Genomic DNA, 24,142 nt, shown 5'->3' on the forward strand with positions numbered 1-24,142 from the left:
TTTTAAATCCAAACTAATAAAATAATTAAATAGATACACATTTAAATAGTTTACAAATTACAATAAATAATAATGTTAAAATTTTATTAATTAAAAAATTTAATTAACTATTATATTATTTATCGTGGACGACCCTGCACTGACATATTTGATCTTCTTGAAATATCTCCACTTTGTTGGGCTTGCTGTCTTTCATGTATTTACAGTCAATATATATCGTTTTGAATACGTGATGTTTGGTTTCGACCAGACCGTTTAGAGGTAGAAATAGTAGAGTCCTAAACCAACTCAAATTTTAGGACATCTCAATAATCTCCCGACTTCAAAGGTTCAAAAGATTAAAAATGTGTATTTCTGTAAGTTTTTGGATCATAATAATTCATAACTATTGAAGCAACATTAATCATGTATGCAATTAATACTTTTTTAGCGTAAAAGCAAGGGACACCAAATTGAGTCCACTTACCACATGAACATTCTCGGTTGTCAATTTTGGCAACATGGATAATGAGTCTTTGTCCATACTGGCGTTCTGTAACGATCAAGGAGGACTGTTGAAACTAATAGTATCTTGTGACCGAATGCTCAACATATTTTTCGTGCCAATATATGAATATCTTATATGCATAATCCGTTTATAGTTAGTTGTTGTTCAATATTACACCACTCTTTGCCATCCTGTCACGAAAATAATGGACAAAGCAGACAAACGTTATTTCGACTATTGTAGTTACCGGCAGACGGCGAGGCCCTGTCAAACTCCATTAATGTATTATGATATGTTAGTCGTCAGAATACCACATCGCCATCTACCATCATGAGAAACTATCCATTTTTTTTTTTGTTAATCTGACCTAAGAATACAAATGCTTCTAATTTGTGGCTCTTTATCTCCTCCATAATTCAATTGAACTTTTTGATTTGATATTCAAAGTCGGCTCTCCAACAAAAATTCTTCACTTTCTTGTCTTGAGTATCTTTATTTTACAATGTGAATTTATTTAAAAGAAAAAAAAATTATTTTAATTCTATATGTTAGGGAAGTGATTTTGGCCATGTTCAAATAAAAACTTACATTTGGTCCCGTAATTCTAAAAATCATGATAATTGTAGTTTTTTCCGACTAATTTGATTGAAAGGTTCAACGTCATCAGTTAAGTCAACATTTAAATTGGGGTTTTCGATTAATTTAATGACAAAGCAGTCCAAGTTGTAATTTCTAATTACAATTTTGATCTTGTATCTCTAAGAGATTGACAATTTGGATCATGTCATCTATCTTTCAAAATAGTAGCGATTTTGGTCCTTAATTCTATTTAGTGACCATTTTGACATTTTATGATAAAAGTTCAGTAGTTCTATCACATTTTTTAAATCAGGCCCAACATGCTTCCGAAATAAAATTAAGCATCCATAAACTCATACCTTGTTTTGAACGCCTTGCCACCAGTTCCAAGCATTCGATTTTATGGATTTCTTCCAATTACACTATAACAACATGTGGTTTGCAAGTACTTAGGTCCTTCAGCACAAATGCGATGAGGTGTCTAGAATCCAAGATTCCTAGAATACTAGTAAATAAAGATTTTGATCGGGTAAATTTTGAAACTTTATAATTCTTAATATTATGATAAAATGAATTAATTGGAAAAAACTCGAGTCGGATACCTCAAAGTTCTCTTGAATCTAAGAGAGATTTAACAATTCAAGATTATTGACATAGGTTGATCCATATACAGTTCTCTCAGGTCTAAGAGAGATTTAAAAGACAATTTAAGACTATGGACGTAGGTTAATCTATATACCTATAAAAATAGAACTCTTAAACCAAAATATGGATGAGATTTCTCTTTGCTGGTATTATATCCGAATCTCGATGGATTGTAAATGTCCGACCGCATTTGTTGTTGTTTATTGCTGAATAAGCCAAGCACCTGTGAACCATTTGTTGCGTTAGTGTGGTCGTAAGAAGTTCGTAAAACCAAATGCGTGGAATACCTAATAGCAATGCCATCAAATCAATGTATGAAGTTTATCAAGGTTACTTTTATTTCGAAAAAGTATATTGGATCTAATTAAAAGCATGTGATATAACTATTGAACTTTTATCATAAAAGGCAAAATGATTACTTATTTGGTTTAAGGACCGAAATCGCTACTATAAGGAAAGATAGATGACTAAAATCACTACATTCAAAGTTAGAGTACTAAAATTACCTATCCCTTAAAGATATAGGATCAAAACTGCCATTAAAAATTAGAATTTGGACTGTCACGTCACCAATTAACCAAAACCTCAATTTAGGTGTTGATATGACTTATGATGTGGAATTTTCTGACTAATGATTAAAATTGTCATAAGATTTAAAGTTATTGTGTTTTTATTTGAAAACAAAAAAAATAATTAAGCCCGTTCCGGCCTCCAGACCAGATTACTTATTTGGCCTTAATGAATTTGATTTTCCTGCATTTTTTACATAGTTCAACTGGAAATTCATTTCTTTATTCAAGTAATAATACCTTATTTTAGGGCAATAAAAGAAACAATTATAAATACATATTTTTTTTTATATATATAGTAAAATTCATTTCATTACTACACATCCATTACATTCAAATATTAACTTGCCATATTTCTAAATCAACAAACATATTTAAAAGTAGATTATATATCAATATCCGCAATACTCGAACCCACAATCTCTTGATTACGAAGCCTCATAACAACGTGGATACAATAAGAGAAAAAAGAAAACACAAACCAAAATTCACGACAGCTCAATTTCCCCCAAAAAAATTATAAAATAACTCTGCAACTATACGAAGATTCCTTCCGACAATAAATTTTGACTTTGCATATACCCAAAAAAAAAACCCTACTATGTTCAAAGCAATAAATAACTAAAAAATTTCAAAACATAATTATATTTGAATAAGTTGAAACCCTAAATTGTCAAATTATTTTATGAGAGAGAGGTTGGTGCAACATCGTAGAATTGACTAGAAATTGAGGATGGTTGTGGTCCTAGCATTTATTAATGATGACCCATTGACAACAATCATTAATGGAGAGATGATCTTGCATCATTATACTTCAATTTAACCCTAATAAATGCCCATTCTCTTCATACCTACATTCTATCACTTCTGGATACTAAAACACTTGCACCAAGTGGTTCTTGATAGGTACCAAGTGGCTAAACATTATATGCCCAATAATGTTTTAATCTAACGATTAAAGTTGAAAATTTATGAATAAATTTGATATATATTAGATTTGTGATATTTGTCTCACTTGATGTGATTGGTAAATTTATTATGATTTATTTTATTTTTTTCGTTATATTGAAGTGTTGATTGATCCGATTTATTATTAATTTATTAAAATATTAATGTATAATGTAATTGTCATTTTAAAAGAAATAAAAATACAGGCCCATAATGTAATTAGTTTTAAGACATAAAGATTTTCCATTTAAATACATTTCTTTTATATTTAGTATTATAAAGAATTAAATATACTAGTACTACTACTAATAATAATAGAATCAAATCCAATATAATAATATCACTAACACTATCATTATTATATAATACAGAAAATTTAAATACCGATATATATAGTATATATTTATTACACACAAATACTATATAGTACTGAATTTAATATTTATTAGTAATATAATAATGGAATGTATCTATAAATATCAAAATAATTTGTTCTCTCCCAAATAAATCATTTATCTGCTAAATTCTTTTCAAAACCATAGTATATTTAAGAATAATTATACTGTTTTTTTTTTGAAATTTAATCTAATTATACGTAAATTTTTGTATTTTAAAAGAATATATTTAGTATCTTGATTTATTTATATTTGATAAGTTTATTATATTTTAAAAAATTATATATAGTACCGTGTTTGTTTATATTCTCAATTAATTAAAATTTATTAAATTTAATAATTTTTAATAGAAAAATTAATATAAAAAATTATAATTATTTTAATTAATTTATTACAGCTCAGAGAAATTGAAATATCATATTATGTTTTAGTGACAACGATAATACAAAAAGGCAGTGTTTTGCAAAAAGAATCAGCCTTCCGTTCATGTTTTGCCTCATTGGGCAATCCACAATATTTATATAACAGATGTTCCGTCCGAATCTTTCTCTTTCTTCTATCCATTTCTCTCTCTCTCTCTCTCTCTCTCTCTGTCTCTCTCTCTTCTCTCTGTCTCACACACAGTAATCTTAGCTGAATCTCTGCAACAGCACCATCAAGCACCAGGCCCCAATTTCCCAGAGGCTTTAATCTGTCAAGATTTGATCTTTTTCTGCCTTTGGGATTTTGCGGAAGAGGGGCTGTTCTGCTTTTTCTATAAGAGTGATATTTTTCATGTTCATCACCACCTCCACCGGGGTGACCCCTGTTCAAGATTTGCTTGCATATGTGGAAATCTGAATAGTTTGAGTAAAGGAACGTATAGATTAATAAATTTTCTGTCCGCAAACTTGGGAACTCTGTGGATATTTGGCTTGAAAGGTTGAATCTTAGGACACCCAATTGAGAAAATTCTTGTGGGGTTGTCATGGGATTCCTTTCTGATACACAGAATTATGGTGGTGGTGTTGGAGGAAAGTGTGCTGTTGGGGCTTTGAGGACTCTTGTGAGGAGGAAACAGGTTGATTCTGCTCATACAAAGCCATCATCTTCCGGTGGAAGTAGTCATCATCAGTTGGCCAAGGCCTTGACGATACCTCATCTCATAGCCATAGGTAAGATCATATTTTTTTAGTCTTCTATTGGTTTGAATTCCATTTTACAATTCTGGACTTTCGAGGTTTGCTTTTTGATTCCTTGAGTTTTCTCTGTTTCTTCTGTTCTTCATACCTTTGGATGTTTATGTTGTGTTGGCCTCAGCTGTGTAGTCATATGATCTGCATAAGGGTTTGTTATAATTGAATTGTATTTGTTGGATGTGATCTCCATAAAGGGTTTGTTTTGTGGGATTGAATTATATGTTGTTGTTTGTGGATGGAAATTTTGCACTTTTAGTGTTTGAACTTTAGTCCATTTTCCCTTTTGTTCAAAATTTGGGAATGAATTTGATTTACCGAGTTCTGTGTTTGGTGCAACTGACATGGATGGATTGGTTGATTGTAGTTCCTAAATCAATGTTCTGAATCCTATGGATTTTGTCTCAACTTGTAGGAGTCGGTTCAACAATTGGTGCTGGAGTTTACATTCTTGTTGGTACTGTTGCAAGAGAGCATTCAGGGCCTGCCCTGACTTTTTCGTTTCTGATAGCTGGAATAGCAGCTGCTCTTTCTGCTTTCTGCTATGCCGAGCTAGCGAGCCGTTGCCCTTCTGCTGGGAGTGCATATCATTATTCTTACATATGTGTCGGAGAAGGGTACTTTTCCTTCGTTGGATTTGTTTGAATTTCTATTTAGAAATTTCTGATTTTAGAGCACCCTGTCTTTTAGCTTTAGTAGAAACAAATAAATGTCCTGATTTGCATAGTTTCGGTCGGGCGGGACTCTGGAATCATGAAGTTTTCTTTCATATTGTTTTTTGTTATCTTATTGGAAAGACTAACCTCCTTGTAAACAAACCTAGCTAATGTCTCTAAGCTCTTCCAGTTTATTAGTTCCTTGCAAACAAGCATTAGTCCCTTCTTACTTCAATGCTTCAGATACACAATAGCAATTTATGTTTACATGCTCATTTCGTGCAGTGTTGCTTGGTTGATTGGGTGGGCATTGATATTGGAATACACTATAGGAGGTTCAGCAGTTGCTCGTGGCATATCCCCTAATCTGGTGAATGTCATTCTCTCTATTGTTTCGCCCTTTCATTAGGGCTTCTTGTCAGTGTTCATGGATACGATATAAAGTTTGCTATTGAATCAGAGTCCAGATAGACAGAAAAAATTAAATACCTGATCCATTTTCTGCAAGACTTGTGTGCAATTCAACACTTATCTCTATTTGTCTGTACTAGATGATAATGTTTGGCACTGACTTGGATTTCGTCCTTTTCTATTTTTCTTCATCAGGCCATGCTTTTTGGAGGTCCAAGTAGTCTCCCTTCATTTCTAGCTCGCCAGACCATCCCTGGGCTTGGAGTTGTGGTTGACCCTTGTGCAGCCATCTTGGTTTTTGCTGTCACTGGACTTCTATGTTTTGGAATCAAGGAGGTCTTTCCTGATCTCCTTTTGTCAAAAAAAATTTTTGTTCGTCTGGAATTTCCAGCTCTAAACTACTTATAACATGATTCTGCAGAGTACATTTGTCCAAGGAATTGTCACTTCAGCTAATATATGCGCCATGATCTTTGTCATTGTGGCTGGTGGATATTTGGGCTTCAAGACTGGATGGCCTGGTTACGAACTTTCTGCAGGGTATTTATTGCTCATCTTGTTTTCTTTCATTTCAGTTTTGCCGGACTATTCTAGATGTATTTATCTCTTTTTGGGAAAATGGAGTTGCTTATGAATCATCCATACTTGTTTAGATATTTCCCGTTTGGAGCTGATGGGATGCTTGCTGGTGCTTCAACTGTTTTCTTTGCATATATAGGATTTGATTCAGTTGCTAGTACAGCCGAGGAGGTAACTATTTTCTTGTGAACTTCTCAGCTTTCTGAAAATGTAACAGGCTGACATAGAAGCTATGCATTTTCTCCATTTGCAGGTGAAAAACCCTCAGCGTGATCTTCCCATGGGTATTGGTTTTGCACTGTCCATATGTTGCACCCTATACATGTTGGTTTCTGCAGTCATTGTCGGTTTGGTACCTTATTATGCTATGGATCCGGACACTCCCATTTCCTCTGCCTTTGCCAGTCATGGAATAAAGTGGGCCGCGTAAGCAGATTTGTCTTGACGTTGTCCATTTCAGATCTTCTCTTAGCTTAGTGCATTTTATTGCTGAGCTACCTTTTCATGACGTCATTTAGTTTAATGCAGCTACATAATAACCGTTGGAGCTTGCACTGCACTTTGTTCAACATTGATGGGCTCACTACTTCCACAGGTAACTACTCTTTCAGCAATTCAGCTTTATATGTGTTAATTCCCCTCACTGTTGCAAATTTTCTGTGGTCACAACGTGTAACGTCAGGTAAGTCTTAACAATAGATAGAATATGGTCTCAGTTACCTATATGGTAATATCTTAAATTTGTCTTTTCTTGTTAAACTTAATAAATTATGTGATAATCCGTTGTCTTTTGCTTATGTCTAGTATTCCTTGAACAATGATGATGAAGTTATTATATTCTTTAATTACTTAAGTTGTTTCAGGTAAGAGTTAATGTTTGTTACTGTAAACCAGTATTACATGGTATTAAGCTTTCAATTCCTGTTTGATGTACGTGGAATATCTGGTTATTAAGATGTTATCAGTTTTTGAAAAAGAAAGCCTGACAATGCAAAATTTTGCTATTATGTGTATCTCAGCCTCGTATTCTAATGGCAATGGCTAGAGACGGGCTGCTGCCATCATTCTTTTCGGATGTCAATAAAAGAACTCAAGTTCCAATAAAGAGCACTCTAGTGACTGGTTTACTTGCAGCAAGCTTGGCATTCTTCATGGATGTGGAACAGTTGTCAGGAATGGTATGCTCCTATTCTTTCTCGTATAAATTTCAGTTGTTTTAATTCTATTGCACATTCATTTATGAAACTTTAGTCTTACAAAATTCCAAATACATGCATAGGCAGAAATCCTTACTTCTTCTGACCGTTGTTTTTCCATGATGATGATAAGTGACCCAGATATGGTGATAGAGAAATTAAGACTTAACTTTGCATTTTATGAAACCAGTCCTTCCATTGTTGATAGTATTTATGAAGTAGAAACTCTCTAGTACCATTGTTGTCCAGAATTCTTTTGCAAGGTTCGTGATAGCTGAAATTCTACTTGCAGGTCAGTGTCGGCACGCTTCTTGCATTCACAATGGTGGCTATTTCGGTGCTGATATTGAGATATGTTCCACCGGATGAGGTTCCGGTTCCACCGTCTTTTCAGGATGCAATAGATTCAGTTTCAGCGCGTCACACTATGAGCAACAGTCCTGGCGATGTCGATATCGAGAACACAAAAGTCTACGCTATCACGTCAGACAAGAGAGCTCCAGTTTTAGTCAGCAAAGAGACGACTATTGAATATCCTCTTATAGAGAAAGCAGCTGGACAGTTAAACTGTAAGTTTGTGCTATAATATTAGCTGTTTCTGGTTGGCGTTTACTGAATAATGATTTTGTCGGTAGGTATGGGGCAAAAATTATGCGACCTCCATATGTAACATCGGTTAATATCTGCTGGCAGTGATAACTTCTTTCATTGTTACTGAGACGAAACATAACAAGTGAGGAGTTGTGTCATTGTTCTTAACATGATTGCTCGACTATATGAACTTTAGAAATGAAAACAATTGGATCGGAGATCCCATTTGTGTGTGACCTTTAAAGCAAGAGTATCTCATGAAATTATGGGACATTACGTGAATTTTATCGTGTCCGGTATTCTTCCTCCACTGTTATTTTCTAGGATCTGATGCTTCCTTCATTGTATACTTGCAGTTCTTATGAGTGAAGGGAACCGACGGAAGATTGCTGGCTGGTCAATCACGGTTACGTGTATTGGCGTTTTTGTTCTAACTTCTGCTGCTTCAAGTTTGAGTCTCTACAGGTACTATTCTTTTCTTCTTAGCTGGGTTTAATCTAGGGATAACTACATCCGTACACCCTGATTTTTTTTGAAAAATCACAGGGTCCCCAATAATGATATTTTACGTCACAAATTCTCTCTAAAGACCGGGGTATGAGAAGCGGGAATCTGTAATTTAAAATATGACTACAAGGGGTGTCGCTGTAATTTTCGAACACCGAGGGGTCTTTTGTAATATAATATCCAAACTTGATCCAGTGCTATGTAAATATCCCTTCATTTTCAATTTTTTACGTTGGTGGATGTACATAATAAATGCTATTCTTCCCAAATTATCGTTTCCCTTATCAATTTTCTAAATCAAATATTTCGAATTATACCAGCCCTCTTCGGTATACACTTGCTGGAGTTGGAGGTGTTCTCCTTTTGTCGGGTCTGGTATCGCTCACCTGGATAGATCAAGATGATGCAAGGCACAGTTTTGGGCACAGCGGAGGTATGTTGTCTCAGGTTCTAAAATTAACGTGGTTTAGAGCTTCAGCTTGTTTATTCGCTTGCTGACTACAATTTCTGTTGCAAGATGAGCTGTTTTCTAATTGGGGCATATCTTTATATGAGTCGTCGTTTCTCTTTCAGGTTTCATTTGCCCATTTGTTCCACTGCTACCTATTTGCTGCGTCTTGATCAACGCCTACTTATTAATTAACCTTGGGTAAGTATTTCGTCCAGTTTTAAGCTATCTGGTTAATAATGATTTTCGTTCCACTTTGAATTTAGAGTGTGTTTGTGTGAGTTTATAAGTTTTTTAACATGATTTTATAGGAAGGAACTTTTTTAAGATCTAAAAATTAAAACGTCGAGAGCTTATAAGCTTCTCTAAGAAAAAAGTAGTTCTTAACCAGTGTTTAAGATCTTGGCAAACTTCTTCAAATTGATTGTATTAATTAGAGAATTGCTATTAGAAACAACTTATAAGTTTCGATTTTATTTAATCCAAACATTTCGAGACTTTATTTTAATATATATATATATAACATTTTATAAGTTTTAAGGACATTTATACAATAAACAACATATAAGAGTTTTTAAATAAACCCCCTTGGTATACTTGACTTGTAATTAATTTGTTAATATTCCCGACTTTTCTCGAAAATAGAATGAGTGATAATTATTACATAGGCGCGCCCAACAATGAAATAAATACATTTATATAACTCTTGTGGAGCAATAACTCTTTACACTATCACTACTACTTGTGGCGCACACACATTCTTCCTTATCTAACGTAACGGATCCGAACATGCAGTGCTGCTACTTGGACCCGAGTATCAATATGGCTAGGCATAGGAGCGATCGTCTACATTTTCTACGGCCGCAGACACAGCTCGTTGCAAGATGCCGTTTACGTCCCTGCAGCACACGTGGATGAAATCTACGAGAGCTCATCCAACTCTCTGTCTTAATGCAACACCAACACTGAGGCTGAAAAACCGTGTCGTTTTATCAGCAAAATCCCAGTCTAGCATACACTTCCATTTACGTTGTCTGGAGGCATATCTGGGCTTTCAGATTGCCTGGACAAAGAATATAGCATTGTGTGTTTTTGAGATCTCAGAAACACAGCCAAACTGTGATGAACTATGATGTCTTTATTGTAATATATAGTACTTGGCCAAGTTTTAGTTAATAGCCAGACAGACGGACAAACAGTAGAAAGCAGATGAAAAGCATAGTAGTCTTTGTATATACGTACGGATTGATGGTTTTCATTTCTTGAATCTGCCCATGATTTGGGACTTGTATGGACATAAATGTAAATAGTGTGAATTTGTTATTGAATTACTTCAGACCAACCACTTGGTGACAAGTTGGTTTTCTCCGAGACATATAGTTCTTTCTTGTCTCGTTAAATTCATGTTACATTCGGTGCTTACTACACTAATTTGAATGGTTCGCACTTGATGCACATCGTGCATACTGTCATTGCTTACTACACTAATTTGAATGGTTCGCACTTGATGCACATCGTGCATACTGTCATTTTTAACAAGTGGAAAGTTCGTTAATCATTTGATTACTTGGTGTGTTCGATACTGAGTGTAGCGTTTGTACTTTTTAAGAAATATACTCATTGATTTGTGTTAAATTCATGCTACAATTGACGACTTGCGTTGTGTAAAATTATCTTGTGTATTTCATATCGAGTGTAGTATTTGAAAAATTAGATGAGATCGGTTTGATTTTAATTTTATTAGAGGTGTACAATGCTGTGCCATGTTTGATTTTTATTTTTATTAGAGGTGTATAATGTACTACAAATATATTTTATGTAATACATTTGGAATATCGATGAAACATAATACGTTTGGAAGTTAATAAATACACATTAATTAAATTAAAATATTAAAAAAATATAAATTGGTAAAAAAAAAAAAGTAATGTATATATATATATAGTGTAATAGTATAAGTTTAGACTGAACCCGAAGTTCGAATGACGATTTTACCTGTTGACAATAAAGTGCAATAGAAGCGTGGTTAGATAATCAGAAGGGCTGAACCCATGTAAAATCTTGTTTTACTCCCACAGCTGACACTGCTGAATTTTCTCTCCCAAACAGGCAGAGCCACCGTCCCTCTGCCGGAATGGGCGGTGCAGCCAGGCTCATGAACCTCCTAAGGGCCCCCTTTCCGCCTTTCCACCAATCGCTCTTCCTTTTCCGCTGCCGCCTGTTTGTTCTTTCTTCCTCGCCCGTCAGCATCTTCACTTTGTCCTCCCTCTCCAAAACGGAATCCCATGCTCCTCAATCAGTCAACTCTTTCCACTCTCAACCCGGTAATGATGCATACTTACTCCACTCTTCCGCCGCTCAGATTCAACAGCAGCACGACCATCTGTGGTCCGAATGGAGACATTTTCTCCAAATTTTGTCAAATGGGCAGGGATTACATGTCCCTGCGGACAACCGAATCCTCCCTGAGGACGCGTTTGTAGTGTATGAGGAATTGTTCGATGATTTTGTACGCTCTGCCGCCTCATGCTTAGCATTCGCTAGGGCCCGGCCGGATCTTCTAAGGTTTGAATTCGTTTCGTTTGCGTTTTGAGTTTTTAGAGAAAATTCCGATGATCAAGCTACTTGTTTTCTGTTAAGTACCTTGCTTTGGAGGTGTTGCACTCTAAGTAGTTTGTTGTTTTGATTGGTTACTTGTTCTTGACCTTTCTTTACATGTATAGTGCAATTTTTTGGGGGGAGCAAGGTTTAGGTTTCGATGGTTCCTGTTCTTAGCAAATGTAATTCTTTGCTTAATTATTGGTTTTTCTCCTGTTTCAATCAGTTATTATTTCTATTTATGTGAAAGCAACTAAAGTTGAATACTTATAACAATGGTATTGTAACTTCATTGTGATTCAAAGTAATAGGATCATTGTCTTGAATCTTCTCACCTTTTACTCCACTTATCATTCAATTTATACATGTTCGGGAATTTTGGGATGTGAAATTTTATGTTCGAGTGCAAAGGTGCTTAAAACAAATTCTCTTTAGTCAAGCTACTCCTTTCTACCGTAAAATAAGGCTTGCTGTTTACTACTGATGTAAATTTTGACTTCAGCTTCCTTTCTAGAAAGATATAACGACCTTAGTGTCATATTTGCTCATTGAGTTAAGTTTGATATGTATTGTTGAATCAGATTGCTTTCAAGGAGGGACATTGAAGCAGTTGTATTGAATGGGACCCCCTTTTTGTTTAAAAGTGCAATAGAAATTGCAAGGAGGATGAAGGCATTTCTGGGAACTGACGGAGACAATGTATGTAAATGAATCTTTCCTACTCATCTGTTGATATTCCTGAATCACTTTGGTAATGAACTAATTTTAGGGGTATAAAACACCAATTTTAATCATGACAAACTATTAATATACTCCTAGGACTCCACTAAGATTGAGTTTCTATGACTTATTTGTTTTGGATTCCTTGTAAGTGCAATCCCCTTTTTACAGAACTTGCTGCCTACCTACTTTGAGCAGCTCTGTGCGACTTTTGTTGTTCAGTTAGAAGTACTTTTTATTAATTCCTCTGAGTTTATTTATTCTCAGGCACAAAAGAGTTAACTGGTGGGGAAGTTTCAATGAGATACTTCTGTCGAAGTCTTTTGTGTTTAATAATGACGGGAAAAAAATGTAATATATAATGATAACATTTTGTTTGACTGCAAAGTCAAAACAGAGCATTCAGTTGGAGTTTTGACTTGAACTGATTACATATGTACGGAAATATCAAGACCACACTATGACTTCAAAGAGCTTAGCTAGCATCAAAATTTTATGCCAAAGGCTAAATCTGAATTCAGTCATTTGTTAATGTTGTTGTTGTTGCCTTTGCTTTTGCTTTCCTTTTCTCTTTTTCTTTGGGGTGGAGGGTTATGAAATGCTTAATAAAAGTTCTGGATGAAGACTAATCAATTTTGAGACCTTCCATCTCATATGATCAACCTGCAATCCAACCTGGCTATAATAGTGCTTTCTGTTACAATATTGCAACTTCAAGCTCAAATCTTGAACATTTATGAAAGTTTCTTGTCCATTCAACTTCAGGGGCTGCATGCACAAAGCTGGCTCCATACCGGTTATGAGAACTGGCTGTACTAGTTTGGTTGAAATAATACTTTGAATTCACATTAAGAAGTTCTGTGGTTAAACAATTTTATTCAAAATTAGTTTGCCAAAATGTGAGAGCAAATAGGGGACGATGTATTTATTAACTTATATTTACAAGTTAAAATTCCACTTAACTGAGCATGTACTTCTCTTGAAAGACTTCAATAAATTGTTAATTCCAATTGATCTTTTCTAGTTGTGTGTTTATGTTCATGCATGCGAACATTTTAATACCTATGACATGTGAAACTACAAACACTAGTCAACTTTTTCCTTTGTATTATATGAAATCATTACTGTTTTTTGATTTCAGGTCTCAGAATTTGATAAAGCAAATACTATCGATCTTATGAAATATGTACTAAGTTACGCAAGCAATCCAATTGTTTCTTCCAAAAGAAATGGGCTGTACAGTGGGGAACTTGTTAACTCATCAATTCGGAATCTGTTGCAAGAGTTGGGCATTGTAAGTTGCGGAGATCCCACAGATTATGTGCCTGCCTCAGATTATCAGTTGTCAGGTAGACAAAAAGTAATCCTCAGACCTCTTGGACGAAATATTGAAATGAAGAGAGGCGACTGGATATGCCTGAAGTATGACTAGTCTTTTTTCCCCCATATTATCTTTTATGTTGTGCTTACCTTGGAGTAGATTTTTCAGTATGATGTTTATAAAAGAAAAAAGGAAGATTTTGTGGCCAGTACTCAAAGATTAAATTGGTTGTGGGTCAAAATATAAATGCATTCTCCTGTTCCCGGAGGAAGTGAAACCACCTTTTTAGAAAGAAAAAGAAAAAACGAATATAGCAATAATTCCCTTAAGGAAACACTCTTTATTCTTCCTCTTTCATGAAAACAAATTTGGTTATTGGTTTGTCGCCCTGTAGTCCAATGATACTTGAATCCAGAGGCGAAATGGTTATTCTAGTTCATGTTTGCTTACTGTTGTATTTTTTTGATTGAGCAGGTGCAATTTTATGAACTTTGCAAGAAACATGAAATGCCTCGAATGTGATGAACCCAGACCAAAGAAACAGCTAACTGGTGGGGAGTGGGAATGTCCTCAGTAAGCAATTTTATAACGTAGAGAGGCTTAATCTATAAGTTTATAACAGACCAAAACCTAGTCATTGGAATGATGCAGTGACATTCAATATTCCTTGTTGCAGATGCAATTTCTTTAACTACGGAAGGAATTCGGTTTGCTTAATATGTACACCATTATTTAATACCATTAACTCTATATCTGGTTTGGGGAATGAAGAGAAGGCACAACACTCATTTAGTAGAATTTCCCTAGTGAATAATGTGAGAGATACTAATAATGCCTCTGCCATTGAAGGTTTTCTTGAAATCATGCCTCGACAGAGAAGAGCTCGAACCTCAGAGATGGATGATGGGAACAAGGTACAAATAGGACCCCATGAAACTGCCCCATCAGGTGTCAGGAATCAGAACACCACAAGTAGTGAGTCCCATAGTTTAGGTGAGAATTTTCAGTTTCTGAGAAATTCAGCAAGTCAGATAGATACCCAGAAAAAAGAAAGAGAGCAAGCTGAAACACCAGAAAGATGGTTCAAGAGGATGGTGGAACTGCATGATGCCAAAGACCTGCCAACTGCCATTTCAGACAAGGACTTCGCCCAGATGATGCCAATGCACAAAGAAGAAAACCGTTTTGCAGCTACAAAGAACAAAGATCATTCGCGGATTTTTCCCAAGTATAGTAGACAGACAACCATGGATCAACCAACTGATTATAAAAAAAACTCCCCCCCTCTTTTGAAAAAACCTACCTCGTAAACCATAAGAAAATCCCGCTCCACACTCTGTGTCTTAAGCCTGTCAACAACACAGATTACTCCAGAGCCTGAAGGAATGCGGTTGTGCATCGGAGAAGGATTGAAGAAATTGACGAGTTGTGGACATCAATTACAAAGGCGATTCCACCAGATTTTCCATCAAGCATTTGTTTTGGCTTCGCCAAAGCACCGGTGCTTTCATCGCCTTGCGTTTGTATTAGCTTTCTTCTCCTTCTTTCTTTGCTACTTTGGTGAATTATCTTTGTTAGGGTTTACTGTTTCTAAACTTTGTTCTCTGTTACTTCTGTTTTGATATTGTGCAATTTGAATGGGTTTTTGGATTTGATAAGTTTGTTCAAATTAATTCTGCTACTGTGGTTTCTTGAATTTGATTTTTTTATGATTAATTTCTGTTCTCTGTTACTTTTGATTTTGACATTTGTGCAATATGAATGGGTTTCTTGAATTTGATAAGTTTGTGTTCACGTTAATTTCTGTGACTTTGGCTTCTTGAATTTGAATTTATTTATGATCGATTTTTGTTCTCTGTTACTTGTGTTTTGATATTTGTGCAATTTGAGTGGGTTTTCTGGATTTGATAAGTTGTTCAAAGTAATTTCTGCGACTGTGGCTTCTTAAATTTGAATTTCTTTTTGTGATTGTGCGCATCTTCTAATTATTTGTTCTTCTATGTTCTGGTTAGTTCATGTGATTGTGGTTTTTCTGTGCAACTTGACTTAATTTATTGAATTGGTTTATGTATTTTATTTTTTGTGGCCGGACTAATGTCTGTGATTGTGAGTTTTCTAGTTATTTGATATTGCGTGTTGTAATTACTTTAAGTGATTTGTAGGTTTTTTGTGCAACTTGACGTAATTATTTGAATTGGTTACTTCTTTGTCTTTCTGTGTGATTAATTTTATTTTCTAATTATTTGATCCTTTGTATTTAATGTATGAGATTGTGGGTGTATTGTGCAACTTGACTTGATTATTTGATTATGTTTCTTGGATTTGATATTTTTGTGTTCTGATTAATGTTTGTGATTGAGTGCCTCTTCTAATTATTTGATGAGATCTTTGTTGTTCAAGTTCATGTGATTTTGGATTTCATGTGCAACTTGCTTAATTATTTGAATTGGTTTCAGGATTTGTACTTTTGTGTTCTGATTAAGCTCCTAACAATTTGATCTTCTGTGTGTACTAGTTACTTTATGTGATTGTGGGTGTCTTGTGCAATTTGGTTTGTTATTTGAATTGTTTTAGTGGATTTGATATCTGTGTTCTAATTACTTGTTGTGTTCGTGGATTTTCTAATTATTTGATCTTTTTTGTGTTCCATTTAGTTTATGTGATTGTGGGTTTCACTTGATTATTTGAATCGCTTTTTTGGATTTGTCTTTTCAATTGTATTTCTTGTATGTATTTGAATTTTATTTGTGATTCTTGGATTTTTCACTTTTGGTTGTAATTCTTGAATTTTCCTCTTCTAATTAGTTGATCTTGATGTGGTATATAGTGATGCAACTTGATTTAAATATTGGCATGATATTGTTCGGTTGTGATCTTTAACTTCTATGTTCTAGTTATTTTATGTGATTGTTGGTGTCTTGTGCAACTTGGTTAGTTTTGATTTCTTGTGTTAATTAATTGTTGTGATCGTGGCTAATTATTTGATCTTTTTGTGTTCCATTTAGTTTATGTGATTGTGGCTTCTTGAATTTGAATATAATTGATTTTTGTTCTCTGTTACATATGTTTGATATTTGTGCAATTTGAGTGGGTTTCTTGGATTTGATAAGTTTGTACAAAGTAATTTCTGCAACTTTGGCTTCTTGAAATTGAGTTTTCTTATGATTAATTTTTGTTTTCTGTTACTTCTGATTTTGATATTTGTGCACAATTTGAATGGGTTCCTTGGATTTGATAAGTTTGTTCAAATTAATTTCTCCAACTGTGGCTTCTTGAATTTTAATTTCTTTTTGTAACTGTGCGCATCTTCTAATTATTTGTTCTTTTATTTAGCATAATGAGAATGCTGTGGATGCTTTAATATCTGAGAGATGCCTTTCTTGTCTTTTGAAGATGTTGATGTGCAGCTCATACGAAGCAAATGTGGCATTTTTGTTCTGGCAGAATAAATTGTCCTAGACGGCAGGTTATCAAACTTCAAACTTGTTTCGATACTTTTCTCTATCTGCAACATGATATTTTTTCTCCCCTAGTGCATTATTTCTGTAAATTAACTTCTACATGTCGCACTTATTTTTATGTACCTATACAGCTATTTTAAGTTTCATTGTATTGTATATCCTTATCTGAAGTCTTTGTATAAGGATCGGAGTTTTTCTGCAGGTGTGTCAGGGTGTTTCACAGCATGCGGTTGTGCCAACCTCAAAGAATGTTTGGAGGAGTGGTCTTCTCAAGGAAAAATGTTTTGATTAAGGTACATTATTGTTCTTGTACAACAAATTGTCCTAGACTGAATGTTTTCAGACTTCAAACTAGTGTCAGTTTAATGCTCTCTATCTGCAACACGGTAACTTTTCGCCTCCAGTGCACTACTTTTGTAAAATTAACATCTTCATGTTGTACTTATTTGTATGTTCCTATAGAGCTATTTAAAGTTTGACTGTATGGAATATCCTTATCTTAAAGTCTTTGTACAAGGATTGGGGTTTTTCTGCTGCAGGTTTCAGAACATGCAAGTGGTTAGGGTGTTTCTATTTCCATATAATCCAAGCTGCCCTTTCTGCTTGAGGACCTCAAGAATATATCTGGTTGAAGTTACGACAGGGTTTTTTGGGGTGCTAGGATTTAATGTTCTTTTCTTTTTTGATCCTTGTTTCCATGTACTTCATTTTTTCTATTATGTGGTTCTAATTGGTACTTGATCTAAATTAGTTTATGTTCTAGTTAGTTTATGTAATTGTGGGTTTCTTGTGCAACTTGACTTAATTTTTTGAATTGATTTTTGGATTTGATTTTTTGTGGTTTGAGTAACTTTTGTGATATTTTTGTCTTTTCTAGTTATTTGATTTTTCATGTTGTAAATTAATTTCTGTGCTTGTGGGTTTCTTGTGAACGTGGCTTAATTATTTGAATTGGTTTCTTGGATTTCTATTTTTATGTTCTGATTCATTTCTGTAATTGAGCATTTTGTAATTATTATTTGATCCTTTGTTTTCTAATTAATTTATGTGGTAGTGGTTCTCTTGTGACTTAATTATTTGATTAGTTTCTTGGATTTGATATTTTGGTGTTCCGATTAATTTATGTGATCGTGCATTTTCTTATTAATTGATCTTTGCTATTCTAGTTAGTTTATGTGATTTTTGATTTCATTGCGCTTGACTTAATTATAAATATTGGATTAATATTTTTGTGATTGTGTAGTTCCTAATGATTTGATCTTTTATGTTCTAATTGGTTTATGTGATTGTGGGTGTCTTGTGCAATTTGGTTAATTATTCGAATTGGTTTAGTGGATTTGATTTCTTGTGCTTTGATTAATTGTTGTGATCATGAGCTTTCTAATTAGTCCAATTACTTGATTGTGTGGAGTTCCTAATCATTTGATCATTTGTGTTCTAATTGGTTTATATATTGTGGGTATCTTGTGCAATTTGATTTATTATATTTGAATTGGTTAAGTGGATTTGATTTCTTGTGCTTTGATTAATTGTTTTGATCATGAGTTTTCTAATAACTTGATTGTGTAGTTCCTAATTATTTGATCTTTTGCATTGGTTTATGTGATTGTGGGGGTGTCTTGTGCAATTTGGTTAATTATTTGAATTGGTTTGGTGGATTTGATTTCTTGTGCTTTGATTAATTGTTGTGATCATGGATTTTCTATACTTTTGTATTCCATTTAGTTGAACAATTTGGTTTAATTATTTGAATTGGTTTGGTGGATTTGATTTTTTGTGCTTTGATTAATTGTTGTGATAATGAGCTTTCTAGTTATTTGATATTGCGTGTTGTAATTACTTTATGTCATTTGTGGGTTTTTTGTGCAACTTGACTTAATTATTTGAATTGGTTACTTCTTTGTCTTTCTGTGTGATTAATTTCATTTTCTAATTATTTGATCCTTTGTATTTAATGTATGAGATTGTGGGTGTATTGTGCAACTTGACTTGATTATTTGATTATATTTCTTGGATTTGGTATTTTTGTGTTCTGATTAATGTTTGTGATTGAGTGCCTCTTCTAATTATTTGATTTGATCTTTGCTGTTCAAGTTCATGTGATTTTGGATTTCATGTGCAACTTGCTTAATTATTTGAATTGGTTTCAGGATTTGTATTTTTGTGTTCTGATTAAGCTCCTAACAATTTGATCTTCTGTTTGTACTAGTTACTTTATGTGATTGTGGGTGTCTTGTGCAATTTGGTTTGTTATTTGAATTGTTTTAGTGGATTTGATATCTGTGATCTAATTACTTGTTGTGTTCGTGGATTTTCTAATTATTTGATCTTTTTTGTGTTCCATTTAGTTTATGTGATTGTGGGTTTCACTTGATTATTTGAATCGCTTTTTTGGATTTGTCTTTTCAATTGTATTTCTTGTATGTATTTGAATTTTGTTTGTGATTCTTGGATTTTTCCCTTTCGGTTGTAATTCTTGAATTTTCCTCTTCTAATTAGTTGATCTTGATGTGGTATATGGTGATGCAACTTGATTTAAATATTGGCGTGATATTGTTCGGTTGTGATTCTTTAACTTCTGTGTTCTAGTTATTTTATGTGATTGTTGGTGTCTTGTGCAACTTGGTTAGTTTTGATTTCTTGTGTTAATTAATTGTTGTGATCGTGGATTTTCTAATTATTTGATCTTTTTGTGTTCCATTTAGTTTATGTGATTGTGGCTTCTTGAATTTGAATATGATTGATTTTTGTTCTCTGTTACATATGTTTGATATTTGTGCAATTTGAGTGGGTTTCTTGGATTTGATAAGTTTGTACAAAGTAATTTCTGCAACTTTGGCTTCTTGAAATTGAGTTTTCTTATGATTGATTTTTGTTTTCTGTTACTTCTGATTTTAATATTTGTGCACAATTTGAATGGGTTCCTTGGATTTGATAAGTTTGTTCAAAATAATTTCTGCGACTGTGGCTTCTTGAATTTTAATTTCTTTTTGTGACTTTTATAAGTTTGTTCAAATTAATTTCTGCGACTGTGGCTTCTTGAATTTTAATTTCTTTTTGTGACTGTGCGCATCTTCTAATTATTTGTTCTTTTATGTAGCATAATGAGAATGCTGTGGATGCTTTAATACCTGCGAAATGCCTTTCTTGTCTTTCGAAGATGTTGATGTGCAGCTCATACGAAGCAAATGTGGCATTTTTGTTCTGGCAGAATAAATTGTCCTAGACGGCAGGTTCTCAAACTTCAAACTTGTTTCGGTACTTTTCTCTATCTGCAACATGATATTTTTCTCCCCTAGTGCATTATTTCTGTAAATTAACTTCTACATGTCGCAGTTATTTTTATGTATCTATACAGCTATTTTAAGTTTCATTGTATTGTATATCCTTATCTGAAGTCTTTGTATAAGGATCAGAGTTTTTCTGCAGTTGTGTCAAGGTGTTTCACAGCATGCGGTTGTGCCAACCTCAAAGAATGTTTGGAGGAGTGGTCTTCTCAAGGAAAAATGTTTTGATTAAGGTACATTATTGTTCCTTGGATGGGTTCAAATTTGAATGGGTTCCTTGGATTTGATAAGTTTGTTCAAATTAATTTCTGCGACTGTGGCTTCTTGAATTTTAATTTCTTTTTGTGACTTTGATAAGTTTGTTCAAATTAATTTCTGCGACTGTGGCTTTTTGAATTTTAATTTCTTTTTGTGACTGTGCGCATCTTCTAATTATTTGTTCTTTTATGTAGCATAATGAGAATGCTGTGGATGCTTTAATACCTGAGAGATGCCTTTCTTGTCTTTTGAAGATGTTGATGTGCAGCTCATACGAAGCAAATGTGGCATTTTTGTTCTGGCAGAATAAATTGTCCTAGACGGCAGGTTCTCAAACTTCAAACTTGTTTCGATACTTTTCTCTATCTGCAACATGATATTTTTTCTCCCCTAGTGCATTATTTCTGTAAATTAACTTCTACATGTCGCACTTATTTTTATGTACCTATACAGCTATTTTAAGTTTCATTGTATTGTATATCCTTATCTGAAGTCTTTGTATAAGGATCGGAGTTTTTCTGCAGGTGTGTCAGGGTGTTTCACAGCATGCGGTTGTGCCAACCTCAAAGAATGTTTGGAGGAGTGATCTTCTCAAGGAAAAATGTTTTGATTAAGGTACATTATTGTTCTTGTACAACAAATTGTCCTAGACTGAATGTTTTCAGACTTCAAACTAGTGTCAGTTTAATGCTCTCTATCTGCAACACGGTAACTTTTCGCCTCCAGTGCACTACTTTTGTAAAATTAACATCTTCATGTTGTACTTATTTGTATGTTCCTACAGAGCTATTTAAAGTTTGACTGTATGGAATATCCTTATCTTAAAGTCTTTGTACAAGGATTGGGGTTTTTCTGCTGCAGGTTTCAGAACATGCAAGTGGTTAGGGTGTTTCTATTTCCATATAATCCAAGCTGCCCTTTCTGCTTGAGGACCTCAAGAATATATCTGGTTGAAGTTACGACAGGGTTTTTTGGGGTACTAGGATTTAATGTACATTTCTTTTTGGATCCTTGTTTCCATGTGCTTCATTTTTTCTATTATGTGGTTCTAGTTGGTACTTGATCTAAATTAGTTTATGTTCTAGTTAGTTTATGCGATTGTGGGTTTCTTGTGCAACTTGACTTAATTTTTTGAATTGGTTTTTGGATTTGATTTTTTGTGGTTTGATTAACTTCTGTGATATTGTGACTTTTCTAGTTATTTGATTTTTCATGTTGTAATTACTTTTTGTGCTTGTGGGTTTCTTGTGAACGTGGCTTAATTATTTGAATTGGTTTCTTGGATTTCTATTTTTATGTTCTGATTAATTTCTGTAATTGAGCATTTTGTAATTATTATTTGATCCTTTGTTTTCTAATTAATTTATGTGGTAGTGGTTCTCTTGTGCAACTTGACTTAATTATTTGATTAGTTTCTTGGATTTGATATTTTGGTGTTCCTATTCTAGTTAGTTTATGTGATTTTTGATTTCATTGCACTTGACTTAAATATTTGAATTTTGGATTAATATTTTTTTGATTGTGTAGTTCCTAATGATTTGATCTTTTGTGTTCTAATTGGTTTATGTGATTGTGTGTGTCTTGTGCAATTTGGTTAATTATTTGAATTGGTTTAGTGGATTTGATTTCTTGTGGTTTGATTAATTGTTGTGATCATGAGTTTAGTAATTAGTCTAACTACTTGATTGTGTGGAGTTCCTAATTATTTGATCTTTTGTGTTCTAATTGGTTTATGTGATTGTGGGTATCTTGTGCAATTTGGTTTATTATATTTGTATTGGTTAAGTGGATTTGATTTCTTGTGCTTTGATTAATTGTTATGATCATGAGTTTTCTTTTAATTACTTGATTTCTTTTGTTCCATTTAGTTTTTTTAAATTGTTGGTTTCACTTGATTCAAACAAATTACTTGCCAAAATTTTCGACCATATGAGTCGGAAGAAAGTCATCTCAAGTAATAAAATATTTTTAAGTACGAAGAAAAATAACTACACCCCCTCGTCTCCCCTAAGGTCCTCGAGGATGAGCGCCCTAACAGGAGGGAAGGTCGAGCAACCTCCACATCTTGGAGGAGTGTTGTCTCGGGGAGACCTCCTCATCCAAAAACGTGTCTATCTCAAGAAAGAGAGGCCTAAAAGGAGAGGGGAGGTCTTGAGGAGGAAAACCCTAAGGGGAAAAGGGAGTTCGAGCACCCTTACATAGAAGTGTCATCTCACTAAGGATTACTTCCTCTTAGAGACATGTCATCGAGGAGAAGAGCCCTAAGGAGAAATTGGAGGTCGAGCACCTCGAGGCGAGCCCTAAAGAGACTTCCTTCGCCGCTTGGATGATTGTTGTCTCGAGGAAGAGACGCCATCATCTCCTAATCGTTCCCATGTGATAAGGTGGATAACCTACTAAATACTTCCGTTGATTCCCACACACTTCGCGTTTGACCCGAATAGAGGAGTGCTCTGCACGTTGGGACGACCTGCCCACTCGAGCTGGTGGAGTTGGCCCTCCCCAGCTGGCTGGGTGGCTGAGCCTCCTCGAAGCGACTACGCGCCACCGCAGCAGTTGAAGTCTCAAAATCACCTGTTTTCTTTTCTATAATTGCTTTAGTGCCTCGGGATAGTGGGTGTGGCTGAGCATTCGAGGTCGCCCCCCCTTAAGCAACTATGCACCACCGCTCTGCAGCCGCCGAAGTCTCCGGTTGGCCAACTCACCTTCCCACTCCCATGCATTCAAATCAACCTGTTTTCTTTTCTATAATTGCTTACTCTCGTACAAATTACATGCAACACACAATAAATACATACATTGTGGTTCTATAAAACTCACTATAAATACCCCATTTATTATTTTTTTAAACCAAGTTCGCGAGACAACTAATTATCCCAACTCTCTAAAAAAATTCTCTTTCTACCAACACTAGATTTGGAAAGCATTTGTGTGCCGAGGGTATTTTTTTCCCTGAAATCCTTTACTTAGTCTCTAGCCACATCAGTTTCTTTTGTGCTGATGTTTGTTTCCATTTGCTTCAATTTTCTCTTATTTGGTTTTAGTTGGAACATGGTTTGAAGTTGATGTTTTTTGGGAGCTCAAATTTATGTTTTCTTATGTTCCTTGTTGAATTGAAGGTTGGTGTTTAATTGAAAGTGCTTTGAAATGATCTGTATTGCTTTATTTCTTGGTGTTTGTGATGTTGAGAGTTTACTTTTCGTTATTTGTTGTTAGCTCTTTTAGGAGTGTCTATATCTCTATTTTTCCCAGTTTTGTTCTGTATATGATGCACACAAGAATTAAATAATTGTACAACAATAGACTGAAAC

The 24,142-nt window shown here is 34.3% G+C and overlaps 2 protein-coding genes across 2 annotated transcripts; both read left to right on the forward strand.

Moving 5' to 3' along the window:
• Positions 1–4,170: 4,170 nt before the first annotated feature.
• LOC105155729 (cationic amino acid transporter 2, vacuolar) lies at positions 4,171–10,559 on the forward strand. Its single transcript, XM_011071651.3, has 14 exons — positions 4,171–4,777; positions 5,214–5,415; positions 5,740–5,824; positions 6,061–6,201; positions 6,287–6,405; positions 6,519–6,615; positions 6,698–6,870; positions 6,973–7,039; positions 7,464–7,622; positions 7,933–8,209; positions 8,588–8,696; positions 9,059–9,171; positions 9,312–9,387; positions 9,982–10,559. Exons 1-14 carry the CDS (start codon positions 4,591–4,593, stop codon positions 10,136–10,138), a joined length of 1,962 nt encoding a protein of 653 aa, XP_011069953.1. The 5' UTR covers positions 4,171–4,590; the 3' UTR covers positions 10,139–10,559.
• Positions 10,560–11,256: 697 nt separating this feature from the next.
• Positions 11,257–15,477, forward strand: LOC105155903 (uncharacterized). Its single transcript, XM_011071887.2, has 5 exons — positions 11,257–11,751; positions 12,366–12,483; positions 13,646–13,926; positions 14,300–14,398; positions 14,502–15,477. Exons 1-5 carry the CDS (start codon positions 11,321–11,323, stop codon positions 15,133–15,135), a joined length of 1,563 nt encoding a protein of 520 aa, XP_011070189.2. The 5' UTR covers positions 11,257–11,320; the 3' UTR covers positions 15,136–15,477.
• Positions 15,478–24,142: the final 8,665 nt, after the last annotated feature.

This window comes from Sesamum indicum, linkage group LG2 (assembly GCF_026168435.1).
Source record: "Sesamum indicum cultivar Baizhima isolate 11 linkage group LG2, ASM2616843v1, whole genome shotgun sequence".
Taxonomy (NCBI): domain Eukaryota; kingdom Viridiplantae; phylum Streptophyta; class Magnoliopsida; order Lamiales; family Pedaliaceae; genus Sesamum; species Sesamum indicum.